The following is a 13,676-nucleotide window of genomic DNA, read 5'->3' as shown; positions in this document are numbered from 1 at the left end:
CCCCACCCACGTGGACCTCTCCATTCCCAAAGCCCTTCGTGCTCTTCACGTCGTTCCTTCCTTGGCAGGCTATGGAAATGCAGATCAAAAAGCAGTTCCAGGACACATGCAAAGTGCAAACTAAGCAGTACAAAGCACTGAAGAATCACCAGCTGGAAGTAACTCCAAAGAGTGAGCACAAGACAATTCTGAAGAGCCTGAAGGACGAGCAGACACGGAAGCTCGCCATCCTGGCCGAGCAGTACGAGCAGAGCATCAATGAGATGATGGCCTCGCAGGCGGTACGTGCAGGGGGCTCTGGGGCCTGGCTGCACCCTGGGGGGGACTTCTCCAGCCACTGAATTGTCAAAACTCTTTAAACAACACGTCAGATGGCACTTTCCCTCTTGGAATAAGTGTCCTGTGGAACACATGTCTGTCCCCTGCTCCCCTGGTGTGCTGGGGTTTAGGATTGGATCTTCTGGGGCTCTGCCTCACTATGAGCAGAGCAGTTCATGAAGGCTCATGAAGCCTTTCCTGCTTCCTCCCTCTGCCACCAACACCAGTGGCTTTGGGAAGAGTTGTTTGTGACTTGTGTGGGAGCAGAGGAATTCCCAGCAGGGTTTGTTTGAGCCTTGTTTTCCCTGTGCTGTCACAGCTCCGGCTGGACGAGGCCCAGGAAGCAGAATGCCAAGCCCTGAGACTGCAACTCCAGCAGGAGATGGAGCTGCTCAACGCCTACCAGAGCAAAATAAAGATGCAGACAGAAGCACAGCACGAAAGGGAACTCCAGAAGCTGGAGCAACGGGTGTCGCTGCGCAGGGCACACCTGGAGCAGAAGGTACCTTCCAGAGGGGATTCTGGGACAAGGGAAGGTGGAGCTGTGCTGGGGGCTGTGCTCGTGTCAGAGGGGATTTTGGGGATACAGGGGACATGGAGCTGTGCTGGGGGCTGTGCTCATGTCAGAGGGGATTTTGGGGACATGGAGCTGTGCTGGGGGCTGTGCTCATGTCAGAGGGGGTTTTGGGGATACAGGGGCCATGGAGCTGTGCTGGGGGCTGTGCTCCTTGCAGAGGGGGTTTTGGGGATACAGGGGCCATGGAGTGTGCTGGGGGCTGCTGACTGTGCTCCTTGCAGATCGAGGAGGAGCTCGCCGCCCTGCAGAAGGAACGCAGCGAGAGGATCAAGTTTCTGTTGGAAAGGCAGGAGCGAGAGATTGAGACGTTTGACATGGAGAGCCTGCGGATGGGCTTTGGGAATTTGGTCACATTAGAGTATCCCAAGGAGGACTATAGATGAGGTTAAATTTCTTTGCCATTTAAAAAAAAAAAAACAAAAAACAAAAACCAACAAAAACCACAGAAAGCAAACCAAGTAAGGATAAAACTTGCAAACCCAACATTCCCCATGTTGACGGGCGTGCTCTCTCTCTTTCTGTCTCTCTTACTGACATCGTGTCGGACCAGTGCCTGTATATTCTTATCCATCAGGGGCCCCTTTCCCCCGTCACGTCCCGGTGCAGGACAGCTCCTGGCAGTCTTTTCCATAGTATGTCACAGTATTGATGTCTCTGTGCAATGATTAAAAATGTTTCAGTGAAAACTTTGGAGACAATTTTAATGGAGAAAAAAAAAAAAACAATATATATATAAAAAAAAAAGCCACCAAGTGGATGTATGTTGCTTCTGAGCAATCACTCATTTTACCACCAATCAATGAAAGTACAAGCAAAAAAATATTAATAATTAAAAGATAATCTACGATCCCAGGGGGAGAGAGACTGAATCCGCAGCCTTACCTTAACTAGCTGCTGCATAATTTTATTTTATTTTTATTTTTTTGGTATTTATTCATCAGGAATAATTAAATAATAAAAAAAAAGTTTTATTAAAGATTGAAAAAAAAAATTTGATACATTTTACAGAAAAAAAAAAACTTAATCGTGCTGTACATATCAGTGGTGACATATTATTACTTTTTTGGGGGTGGGGAGGGGAGGGTGACGACGTGGTGATTTTTAGGAGAACCATGCCAGAGGCAGCAGGGACAAGCCCTGGCCCCTGGGCATATTCTTGATTGTATCATAATCATTTTCTGCTGTAGCAGAGAATGTGAATACACTTAAATGAGCCCACAGGATCCCAGTAGCACAAATTGGGCTTTGTCAAATCGTGTATTTTGTGTATAGAAGGAATTTAAGGAGAGCTTTTACTTATTTTCATATTGTATTTTAACTGTTTCTCTGATCAAAAATTTTTTTACTTCTTTCCCCCCCTCCCTTCCTGCTCCAGCCACCCCCCACTCTCCAGTTCTGTTCTGGAGCTCAACACTGTCTGTTAGATCATCCCAGCCCTTTTCAGTTTTTCTTTTGTTTGTTTTTTTGGGGGGTTTTTTTTTGTTCCTCCCCCAAGTCCACCCCCAACCCCATGATCTTGGTCATAAATATTGCATTATTCACACTTTCAAACTGTGTATTTTCTTACAATAAAAAGAGAAAAAAAAAAGGCTTTACTTCTTTTGCATGCACTTTAAAAAAAAAACCAACAAAAAAAAAGGACAAAAAAACCAACAAAACAACAAAAACATTTTTCAGGTTCCAGGGAAGAGCATGAATAACTGTCAGAGCTTTTAATTATATTTGTAAATAAAAGTGTTCATCACAATGCCTGGCTGTGTCATTGTGGGAGGGGTGGCTCGTGGCCTAGCACAGGTGCAAGGTGGGGATGGGGAGGGGACACATTCCACAGGTGTCCCTCAGCCTGGGCAGGGATTGGTTTCCTGGCACTGGAGGTTTTTAGGGTAATGGATTTTTAATTTTTTTTATGTCCTCCTCCCAGCCCAAGCAGTCTCAGGATGGATGAGCCTTGTGAGCCCTGCTCCAGCCTTAACTCCGGTGGGCCTTGGGCTGGAGTAGCTGGGGCTGTTTTCCTGGAAAACCAATGATCCTCTTGAAATGTTTGAATTGCTGGGCTGATAAAACTGCCCTGGGGCAGCACCATCCACCTGAGTTCTGGAATCCCCCATTTTCACAGGGGTGCTGCTGATTCCTGTTTGTCAGACCATGTCACTGCAGAGCTGTGATACAGCAGCTTGAAAAAAAGGGGGAAGGCTCCTGATTCTGTGAAGCTGAATTGCACTGGCTTCACCTTTTTTACCTTTTTATAGCCTACCAAAGGCTCATTTCTGCTCTAGGTACTTAGGGGAGAGCCCCAGGCCTCACTGCAGAGCTGCTGGAGCAGCAGGAAGCACCTGGGACTTGCAGCTGGGCTGGGAAGTGGCTTCAGGTCAGGGAAGCTGGTGCTGCCCAGACTGACTGTTGGGGTGTCAGAGCTGCTGTGGTGATGGGGGGCTCCTGTGGAGGGGAAGGAGCCCCCACGGGTCTGGGAGTGTGGGGAGATCCCTTGGGAAGGAACTGAAGGCTGGGAATATTTTTAAGATAGAAAGACGTGATGGCTTTGAGCTGCGTCCCTCCAGGAATGGGGAGCCCTGGCACAGGGTCCAGCCTCATCCCAGGAACACAACACCACCCACTGCTCCCTGAGCACTGCCCTCATCCCCCCCTGCCCCAAGAAGACAACCAAGCACACCAAGTACCTTGGGAAGTTTTTAATTGCACGGTGAGCACAGGGCAGGTCACCACAGGACTGAACAGAACAAAGTGGTCTCAGCTTTGGGTGGCAGCAGAGAACAGAAGGAAGTGCTCTAGGCCAGCTCCTGCCTCCCCTCAAGCTGCACCTTCACTACTGTAGTGGTGATGTGGAGGCACTGGCCAAATGTAAGAGGGGGGAAAGAAAAGAAAAAAGGGGGACAAGTTTCCCTTGGACTGCCCTCTCCTCTCCTGGAAAAGGGAGTCTCCACAGCCAGCACCTGCCCCAAAGTGGTTGTGTACCCACACCCCTGCCACCTCAAGACATCCCAAGACAGCAGAGACCCCCTGAATTGACACTAATTCACAAAGGCTACTGTTTCCCTTAAGCAGGTCAGTTTGGAGCCAGGAGCAGCTCTAGCTAGGATACCACGGGCATCAGCACAGGGACAGAGCAGGGACAGTGACAGTGACATTGTCAGAGCGGGACACTTGGCTTCAACTCATTAACAGAACACAATTAGAGCGCCGTGCCCAGCCCCACCCACAGGCCCTACTTCCCCGAGAGCTGCTCGTAGAGCTTGGGCACATAATCATCCCACTCGGCCTGGTAGCAGGTGCCCGCCACGGGCGCCCCCAGCCCGTACTTGCTGCGGAAGGCGGCCACCTTGAACTTGCCGCGCTTGTCCCCGGAGCGGTTGGAGAGCACGGGCTCACTGCAGGCCAGCTGCTGCGGCTGCTCGTACACCAGCCACACGTAGCGGTGCAGCCCTGCGGGACAGACGGACACGTTCCAGCAGAAACCCTTCAGCCCAGCTGCCTCGGACTCTCTGCTCAGTCACAACATTTTATTATCGTTCCTTTCTCTCCTTGCCAGCCTTCTGATGAAATCCTCACTTCTGTTCTTTTAGTATAGTTTTAATGTATCGTTTTCTTTTAATATAATATATATCATAATAATAATCATAATATCTTTTCTCCTGAGAAGCTGAGGCCTCAGAAATCAGTTGTAAACAATAATGATCTGCTGCTGTGGAATGCAACAGGTGCATCTTTGATTGGTCTGATATGGTTGTTTTTAATTAATGGCCAATCACAGTCCAGCGGTCTCAGACTCTCTGGTCAGTCACAAGATTTTATTATGATTCTTTTCTGTTCCTTGCTAGCCTTCTGATGAAATCCTTGCTTCTGTTCTTTTAGTATACTTTTAATATATCATTTTAATATATCATTAATATATCATTTTCTTTTCATATAATATATATCATAAAATAATAAATCAGCCTTCTGAAACGTGGAGTCAAGATTCTCATCTCTTCCCTCGTCCTGGGACCCCTGTGAACATCACCACACCCCTGTGCCCCAGGTGAGACCACACCTGCTCAGGAAAGGTGCACTAAGGCTGGGTTCCTGCTATGTGCAGCCCCCAGCAATCCTGCATGGATTGCCCCACCCTGCTGCACTGGGTGTGATCCACACAGCAGCACCTGGGAGCTGCTGCAGGTACCAACCTGTTCCCTTGGGAGGCCCAGAGCCAACATAATCCGACATGACGGTCCCGCTGCCCACATTGTTGCCTTTCATGTTGGTCACCAGGAAGTGATGCCACTCTCTGAAAGGACAAGGCACAGAATACTCTGGCAGAGCCACAGATAAGAAGAACCTTTGTCACTCCAAGCTGCTGCTTTTCCACGAGGCTGTCAGCATGGAGTGAACAAAGAGCTGCCATTCCTTGTTTGCCAAACCCGAAGAGCACCAGTCCCAGAGCAGGCCCTGCTTTGCTGGGATGCACAACCTGCCAAAACCAGCCCCATGTGGCTACAGGAAACCCACAGCCTGACCTCTGAGAGTGGGGATTCCAAACACTGCTGAAGCTGACTTGAGGAAGGTGAGCTGGTCCCAGATTTAAGATTCTGCTGCCAGCAAAGACCTAATTCCAACTCACATATGTGCTAAATTAGAGCAAGCAGTAAATGCTGCGCTGCTCCAGCTACAACAGACCTTTGAGCATCCTTGATAAAAGCAGCTGCTCCTCCCCGTGCTGTCCCTGGCTCAAGGAGAGATGCAAGGACACGATTTCTATGACAAACCACAGCCCCACAGCTGAACTTTAGGTAGAGCAGAGCCCCACCTCCTCCTTAAGCCTCTGCTCAGCCCAAGAGAAATGCTCTTTTTTCCCCACGCAGGACACGGAGCTGTCCATCCCCACTACCTGAACTTCGGGTCCTTCCGACTGGGCGCATCAGGGTCTGTGAGAACCAGGGTGTAAAGCTTCTGGGGATCGCAGCCGTCCCACTCGATGCTGGTGGGGCGATTCTGGACCTGCAGGGACGATCCCGTTAGCACCGGCCCCGCTGTCAGCGCCAGCCACCCGCCCTGCACACCGGGCCAGCACAGCCTGCGCTGGCAGCGCCACCCGAGGGCTTCAAGGCCATTCGCGCCAGCTCGCCCCGGCTGTGAGAACCACGGGTTTTCTCTCCTGCGGCACGGCCGCCCCCGCAGCAAGGCCGCCCCCGCAGCTCAGCCCCTCTCTGTGCCGCGCACCCGGGGAAGCTCCGGCGGCAGCTGCCGGAGGGCCAGCGCAGGAGGCCCGGCCGCATCCCGCCATTTTGCCGCACCAACCCCCGCGAGCGGGGCCGGGGCTGCTCACCTGAGTGGGCGTGAGCACCTTGCCCAGCTCGTCGATCTCCACGGAGCCATACTTGACCCTCAGCGGGTGCGCCGGCTTTTGCTCCACCTCGGAGAGGCTCAGCGGCCCGTCCCACTTGGCCAGGTCCACCGGCATGGCGACGTTCGCGGCTGCGACGGCGTCGGCGGCTCCGAGCGGCCCGTGCCCCTTGGCGTAGGCACCGCCCCGCTCCGCTCCCATTGGTGGAGACGCCGCTATGCTCCCCTCCCATTGGTGGAGACGCACCGCCGGCCTCTCCCGCGCCAGCTCTATGGCGCCCCCAGGCGGAGCCGAGGGGGGCCGGCCGAGCTCCGGTTACCTGGGCCAGCACTGTCGCCCCTACCGCTAATTAGGTTAATTAATAATTAATGTACCAAGGCCCAGTGGGCAACCCTGTGAGTCTCAGCGCTCTGCTTCACACACGCCTTTGTGCTTTCAAGCTGCCATGTGTAAGGTGTCCTGGAGAAACCCGAGGATAGTTGCACAGTTATGGTCCCCGCTGCGGGGTTACACAGAGGAGCAATCATTTATCTCTGCTCTTCCCGCTCCTCGGTTTGTGCGGTGTCTCTAAGTGGGTAGACTAGAGGAGTTCTCTGGATGTGTAGGTCGCTTACAGCTCAGAGAACACCCCTCAGCGCACACCGCGCTCTCCGGTTCAAACACTCCCGGTCCGTGGGCGGCACCGGGGGCAGCGCCGGCCCCGCTCTGCTGGGGCCGCCCCCCGTGGCCGACGGGGGGGTGAGGTGACCCCAAGATGGCGGGCAGCCCCGGGGGGAGGGGGGGGTCCCAAGATGGCGGCTGCCCAAAGCGGCGGCTGTGAGGCGGCGGGACCTGCTGGACGGACGAACCCCATCACGGGCCCCTCACGGGCCTGGCGGGCGGGTCCCCCCGGCCGGGCACGCCCGTCTGCCCTCCCCAGGCCTGTCCCCGGGGCGGTGGCCGGGCAGCACCGCCTCCGCGGGGCTCCGGCAGCGGCGCACAGCCATGCAGCGCCTCGGCGGGATGCCGCCGGCGCGGCTCGTCCTCGCCCTTTGCTTCTGGAGGCTGGTGCCGCGCCGGGAGGCCGCAGGTAGTGCGGGCTGAGGGGAGGGGAGCAGGGAGCTGTGTCCCTTTTCCTGATCCTGCTGTGCGCTGGTGGTTTTTAGTCACCTCAGAGGTCCCTCAGCAGTCCCGTAACAAGCACCCCAGGAAGGCTGACACAGACCAAATATCCAGGTCTTTGCTGTAGAAGGTGGCTTTGCCCATTCCCTCCATCCCTAACGCCGTCCCCTCTCTCTTGCAGGAACAGATGAAGTGGTTTTTGGGCAGGTGGGAGGAAGCGTCCTCCTCTTATGCCGCAACGTGTCCAAGGAAGCCACCGAGGTGGTCTGGTTCCAAGGGGATCCGCAGTCCTTCCCACCTCTCTTCTCCTCGAGGGTCTCCTTCCCCCCTGATGTCCGCTTTTCCCTGGTGGACAACAGCTCCCTGAGCATCTCCGAGCTGCGTGTGCAGGACGAGGGCAACTACACCTGCAGGGAAGTGCTGAACAAGACGGACCACGAGCACAAGGTGCAGCTCCTGGTGGCCAGTAAGTCATCCCCACAGCTGGGCTTCCTCCCCTCGGCCTCCCACATCCCCAGATTCATCTGGCACTGGTGGAAAGATAATATTTAGAAGGTGCAAACGGCTTTATGGTGCAGAATCTCTCACATCTGCTCACAAGCACCAAAATGTGTGTCCAAATGATCTGTCATAGATCTAGCATGTGCAGGGGAAATGCCAGCTTTCAAGTCCTCGCTGTGTTTCTTCTTCATTGCCGATGATAAACGAGTTTTTGGGCACATCTTCCATTCTCTGTAGCTAATCTCCATAAACCTTGGGGTAGGGGCTGCTGCTTGCTGCCTGCTTTCCCTTGTTAGGATAGATGTGCTGTGCCATTCCTCAGTGCCATCCTTTTAGTGGGAGAACTCTTCCCAGCTGAGGAGTCTTACATTGATGGAAGCATGAAATTCCTCAGGTTTATGTGGGGAGCAGTGTTCTGAGAGTGTACCTGTTATCAGCACAGGCCAGTTCTTTCAGCCCTTCTGTGTCTTCTGGTGCTGTCTCCCTTTTCCATGTCTATTTCATCCATTCATTCCCTTAGAAATGTTCAGAGCACAGGTGGAAGTCAGGCTGGAAAGCACTCCAGCCAGTTAATCCTTCCTGCTTCTGCCAGGGACCATTATTTTGCCCTCATGTATTCCATGGGAACAGCCCCCTCCAGATCTGGTACTGCTCTTAGTCCCCTCAGGATTGAGAAGAGGGAAAATCTGCTGCATTTTGGCCCTCTGTACTCCCTTGGCCCTTTCCTTTCTTGCTGCTCTTTCCATGTGTGAGACCTGTTTGCCTTGAGGGTGTTCCTACCTTCTACCTGTGTGTAAACACTGCACCTGTTCTGTACAGATTAACCTCTTGAAAGTTTACAGGAATAAAAATTCTCTTCCTGCAGCAAAGAATGTGCAGATGGGGGTGTGGAAGGGTTGAACCCCAGGCTGCTTCAGGGAATAGATATGTAGGCACTGGGCTGAGGAGTGGGCAGCCCCAAATCTGGAGCACTGGGGCAGAACACTTGGGAGCAAAACATATTTATGGGGTGCCAAGTGTTGGAGCCGCACTGTGGACTTCATTTATTAGTCTGGAATGAATTGTATCACTAATGTCTGAGTACAACAAAGGTGATGTGGGCATAGCCTTTGGTAGGTGAGGAGGAGATTTCTGGAGATGCTTTAGCTCAGCAGGAGGAGCATCAGTAAAAGTTAGAAGTTTTACCTCTGACCTCTAGCAGGGCCCCCCATTTTTTTACAACCCCTGTTGGTGGAACATCTTATCCTGACCTGGAGCAAATTTTGGACAGGGACTTGGCACTGCTGTGGAAGAGCCTCCCAGGATATGTAGAGGTTTTTGTGGGAATAACCAGCTGACAGTCTTCAGCCCATCCCATGGGTGGTACCAAAAAGTTCTCTTTTTGTTGGAAAGTGCACTTTGAAAACCCCACAAGCAGTAAACATTCTAGTGACAGGACAAAGGTGCAGCCCTGCCTTGGGCTGTGGTTCTGTGTTTGTTTTGGATGGGAAGCACCTGTGAAGGAGACATGCAGTTCCACACCTCCAGGGATTCCTTGGCACATCTGTGTGTGGGTTGATGCAAGAACTGTTGGCTCTCCTGGGGGTCAAACCACAACAGGTCCTTTTTGCTGCTGCTTTGTGAGGTTGAGAGGGTGGAGATTTTTAGGCTTTTGGTTTGTTAACTTTGTGGGAGCAGATTTCTTTAGACAGATTGTGCTGGGAGAGCCTGGGAGTTCAGGATGTAAAGCTGATGGGTTCAGGAGGCTGTTCCTGAGCTCAGCACAGAAAGTGCAGCTCTGGCTGGACATCCTGGAGGGGCTGTGTCCACCTGGACATCCTGGAGGGGCTGTGTCCACCTGGACATCCTGGAGGGGCTGTGTCCACCTGGAAATCCTGACAGAGCTGTGTCCACCTGGACATCCTGACAGAGCTGTGCCCCATTGATGTGGGGCAGTTTGTGCTGGTTCAGGCTGACAGGATGCCCTATTAACCACAGCCAGGGTTTGGGATCGGTTTGATCCTCCCCAGAGGTGGGACACAGGGAGTGTTGCAGAGAACTTTCTTGCCAGAGCTGAGTGGTTTCAAAGATCACCTGAGGTGTGTGTACAGTTCCTGCAGAGATGAGCCCCAGGAAGGTGTGTTCTTGCAGCTCACATGAGGGTTTGCCATGATGGTTTTTTAATTAATTCAAGTAATTTCAAAGTCCTCTGAATAAATGCTCCCCAAAATAAGCCTCAGACATCCCTCTGACACCTCTGGTGTGGGGCTTGTTTTGGTTGGATCTCTTGGTGGGGTCTTGTTCAGCATTGCATGGGCACAGTGTGTTAATCCTGCCTGGATCAGAGTCCAGAATCCCTCTGGCTGTTAAATCAGCACGTGTGTGGTGGATCTGTGTGTGGAAGGAGCAGCTGGGAGAGAGCCAGGACTGTGCCTTGCTCTCAAGTGATGACTCAGTGGTAGCTGTGCCATGAGGACCAGGGCAGTGGGATTTCATTCTCCTGCTGTGTTTATCTCATTTCCATTGGATAAAGCTGTGGCAATAATTTTTTCCCTCCCTCAAGGCTTGGCTGTGGGGACTGTCACAGCCTCTCTTGGTCCCTGCTGGCTGTCTCTTACAGCTGTGCACACCTGGGGCTGTGGGATGCAGGTCAGGGAGCAAGACTGGCAGGGAAACAGGAAAGATTTTTCAAGAGGGATGATGACAAATGAATTCCAGCCCTGCAAGTGTTTCTGACCACGTGCTGTCCTTGCTGATAGATCCACCACAGGCAGCCCCAAAGTGCTGGGCTGAGAGCTCCTCATCAGGGCTGATGCTGCAGCTGTTCTGCAGCTGGCCTGGAGGGTACCCCCACCCCACCCTGCACTGGAGAGAAGAGGGGCAGGATTTGGAGAACTCCAGCTGGGTCATCAGCTCCACCAGCTCCTCAGACACCCACGTGGAGACCCTGAACAGCTCCCACCTCGCCCACAGGAAAGTCTTCACGTGTGTGGGCAGCCACGTGGTGAAGCAGGAGCAGCCTGCCTGCACTGTGGAGATAAGTGAGTGGATTGCTGCCTCATTGACTGCTAATGAAGCTGGTGAATGGGGGCAGGTGGGTATCCTGGTCATTCCCTGCTCTCCAGAGCATTGAGGAGGTCAGGGAAGGCAGGAGGTGGCATGGCAGGGCACACAAGTGCAGCACAAGGCACAGATGTCCTGCAGCTGAGCTCCATCATGGCAGAGCTGTAGGTGAGCTGTGTTTGGGGCCAATCTTCAGGGGCCCCAGCAGTGTTTTTACCTGTGGAAAGCTCCCACACACCTGTGTGACAGTGAGAGGTGGTTTGGGGGCTGTGGGCAGCTTGAGATGAGGTTTGGTAAGGGTGGGTTTAAGGGTTTTGTGTGCCCTTCAGGCATCTCGGGGATCTGAGTGGCTGATGAAAATTTGGGCTGTATTTATCCTCCAAGGGTTGTCAAGGCTTCACAAAGAGCTCTGCTGATCCCAAGGGAAATAATGCCTGGGCTGCTCTTCTCCTCTCTGCCACCTGCCTGCTGGCTACCCTCAGACCATTTTTCCCTGGGGATGTGCAGACAGGTGTCAGAAGGGACTGAGCACCATGAAAGCTGCTCAGGTCACCCCTTGGGAGGCTCCTGAGTGAGCCAAATGCCAAACCCATAGCGCTCCACTCCCAGACTCCTGCCTGCCTCCCTTCTGTTAATGATTATTAATCAGCCAGAAGCTTGATTGCTCGTTATGTTAATTGCCTCCATTCCCTCCTTGACTCCTGTTTTTGTTTCCTTTTGCCCCGGGGCTGTTCAGAGCTCCCTTCCCTGGAGTCTGAGCCCCCTCAGACCTGCTTTGTGGGTGACAACGTGACGCTGACCTGCCGGGTGACCGAGAGCACGCCGGCAGCTCGGCTCAGCTGGCTCAGGGACATCTCCCAGCCCGAGGAGGAGATCCAGCCTGGGGGGAGGTTCCTCATCACCCAGGAGGGCAACGTGTCCCGGCTCACCATCCAGAACTGCTCCCAGGCCACTGATGGGGGCTGCTACGTCTGCAAGGCCCAGAACCCCGTGGGGCTCAGGGAGCTCTTCGTCTGCCTCACGGTGAAACGTGAGTGGGGCTGTGGCAGGAGGGCCTGGGGGTGCTGCACACCTGAGAATCCCTCATCCAGCTGTGTCCCCTCTCTGCAGAGCCGGTGAACATCGTTGGGGTCGTGGGTGCCGTGGTGGTGCTGTCTCTCCTGACTGTTCTCACTGTCACTGGGGTTGTGTTGTACTACAATCCCCTCCTGTGCCTCAGAGGTAGGGATTGGTTCCTCCTTCCTGGGGCTTTGTCCCCAACCCCAACCCACCTGTCCCTCCCCGTGTGCTGTACTCAGTCAGGGTTGCCTGTGCCATGTCTGGGCAGGTCACCTCCAAGTCTGTGCCTCTGCTTGGAGCTGCCTGGGGCTCCCTTGGGGGAGGCACAGGATTGGCAGGGGTTGTCCAGTCCAGTAAAACCAGTGGCACTCCCAAAGGTATGGTGATCACATATCTTCTGAACAGAGAGAGACATCATTCTCTCCCAGGATTTTCCTGGGAAGCTGTGAGAAAGCTCAGAGAAAACAATTCTTATCTTAATCTCTGCACCTGTTGTTGTGCCCATGTGGAATGTGTTATGGAGATTGTTTACCAAAGAGTGATTCCTTAATTGGACTCTGGTGATAGGGTTTTAATTAATTGACCAATTAGCTCCATGTGTGTGTATCAGACTGGCAAGGGTGGTGGGTTTTTCATATAGTATAGTGTGGTACCAATAGAGCACTGATCTGCCTTCTGCAATCACAGAGTCAGTGCTCATGATTCCCCATTCAGGGGCACACTGCTACCATACAGAGGGGCAGTTTCTAATGTTGTCTCTCTTTTCTCTCCCGTTCAGGTGCTGCATTCAGGTGAGTTGACATTCCTCAACCCAGCCCCTCATGGCATCACTACTCAGCCTTCCTGTAGGGCAGGGAACAGGCTCTCCTCACCCTTTCATCCAGCTTGCTCTGCTCTTCCCAGGAATGCAGACTCAGGGGATGTCCTAGTGCTGGTGGACTCTGAAGACGACGAGGAGGGGAAGGGGTCTGAGGAGGCCCTGAGCAGCTGCAGCGAGCACGAGGCCATGGCGCTGGTGGGTGGGAGCAGGGCCCAGGCTGCTCACCTGAACCACCTCACAGAAGGTGAGGAGCCCCTGCTCCCTGCTGAGCTCTGGCTCTTCCCAGAGCAGCTGCCAGGGAGGGAGGAATTCTTGATGGCTGTTGTAGCTGAGATGCTGCTGCTCTGTGCCCTGTGTAGGTGACGATGACGAGCTCCACAGTGGGGTCTCTGCACAGGAAGTGAGAGAAGAGGCACGAGGCTCATAGCTTCTGTCCCTCCTTGAGGAAGCACACGGAGCTCCAGCTGGAATCCAGCAGCAAGCAGGCCATCACTGTGTGTGGCTGAGCACAGGCTGTCAGTGCCCTGTCCCAGGACACTTCAGGCACCTCTCTCTCCACCTGCCACTTCTACAGTTTCACTCCATCCTTCTCCAGTCATGGTTCTCCATTTCTTCTCTCTTCCATTTTCCTCCTTGTCTTGGGTGTCCCTAAAACAAGGTGGCACCCAGCACAGGCAGAGCATGGGAGCACCCCCTCACTTCAATGCCTGTAATGGACTCAAATTTCCCATGTGAGATTTTGGCTCAGTCCCAATGAGCAGCTCTGGGATGGACAAAGTCACCCCAGGGCCACAGTGGTCCTGGGGCGAGGGAAGAAACAAGGACTGTGTGAGCAGGACATGGCTGACACTGACTCTGGGAAGGCTGAATTGTTTGTATTATGAATATTTTTTTTTCCTCTTCCTTCTGCAGTGTTGCTC

At 53.5% G+C, this 13,676-nt stretch overlaps 3 protein-coding genes across 5 annotated transcripts in view; 2 read left to right on the top strand and 1 right to left on the bottom strand.

Moving 5' to 3' along the window:
* The window catches only part of TAOK3 (TAO kinase 3), a 78,343-nt gene extending 75,701 nt beyond the window's left edge, over window positions 1-2,642 (top strand). For all 3 annotated transcript variants that reach the window (XM_077187632.1, XM_077187631.1, XM_054646084.2), the window contains 3 exons: window positions 69-281; window positions 638-820; window positions 1,117-2,642. In XM_077187632.1, coding sequence (XP_077043747.1) covers window positions 69-281; window positions 638-820; window positions 1,117-1,278 — 558 coding nt within the window. In that variant the 3' untranslated portion in view covers window positions 1,279-2,642. The remainder of the gene's footprint in view (window positions 1-68; window positions 282-637; window positions 821-1,116) is intronic.
* A 928-nt stretch (window positions 2,643-3,570) lies between these two features.
* Window positions 3,571-6,422, bottom strand: PEBP1 (phosphatidylethanolamine binding protein 1). Its single transcript, XM_054645558.2, has 4 exons — window positions 6,216-6,422; window positions 5,778-5,887; window positions 5,077-5,177; window positions 3,571-4,336 (listed from the first exon to the last, which is right to left on the bottom strand). The coding sequence occupies exons 1-4, from the start codon at window positions 6,348-6,350 to the stop codon at window positions 4,119-4,121; spliced, it is 564 nt and encodes a 187-aa protein (XP_054501533.1). The 5' UTR covers window positions 6,351-6,422; the 3' UTR covers window positions 3,571-4,118.
* A 538-nt stretch (window positions 6,423-6,960) lies between these two features.
* Window positions 6,961-13,659, top strand: VSIG10 (V-set and immunoglobulin domain containing 10). Its single transcript, XM_054645607.2, is given in 9 exon segments — window positions 6,961-7,200; window positions 7,202-7,302; window positions 7,516-7,800; window positions 10,574-10,855; window positions 11,614-11,907; window positions 11,988-12,098; window positions 12,715-12,727; window positions 12,840-13,000; window positions 13,116-13,659. Coding segments are annotated over 9 exon segments (1,491 nt in total). The 5' UTR covers window positions 6,961-7,024; the 3' UTR covers window positions 13,184-13,659.
* Window positions 13,660-13,676: the final 17 nt, after the last annotated feature.

This window comes from Agelaius phoeniceus, chromosome 18 (genome assembly GCF_051311805.1).
Source record: "Agelaius phoeniceus isolate bAgePho1 chromosome 18, bAgePho1.hap1, whole genome shotgun sequence".
Taxonomy (NCBI): Eukaryota; Metazoa; Chordata; class Aves; order Passeriformes; family Icteridae; genus Agelaius; species Agelaius phoeniceus.
Note: the sequence above shows the minus strand (reverse complement) of the source record. Positions and strands in the feature narration are given on the sequence as shown.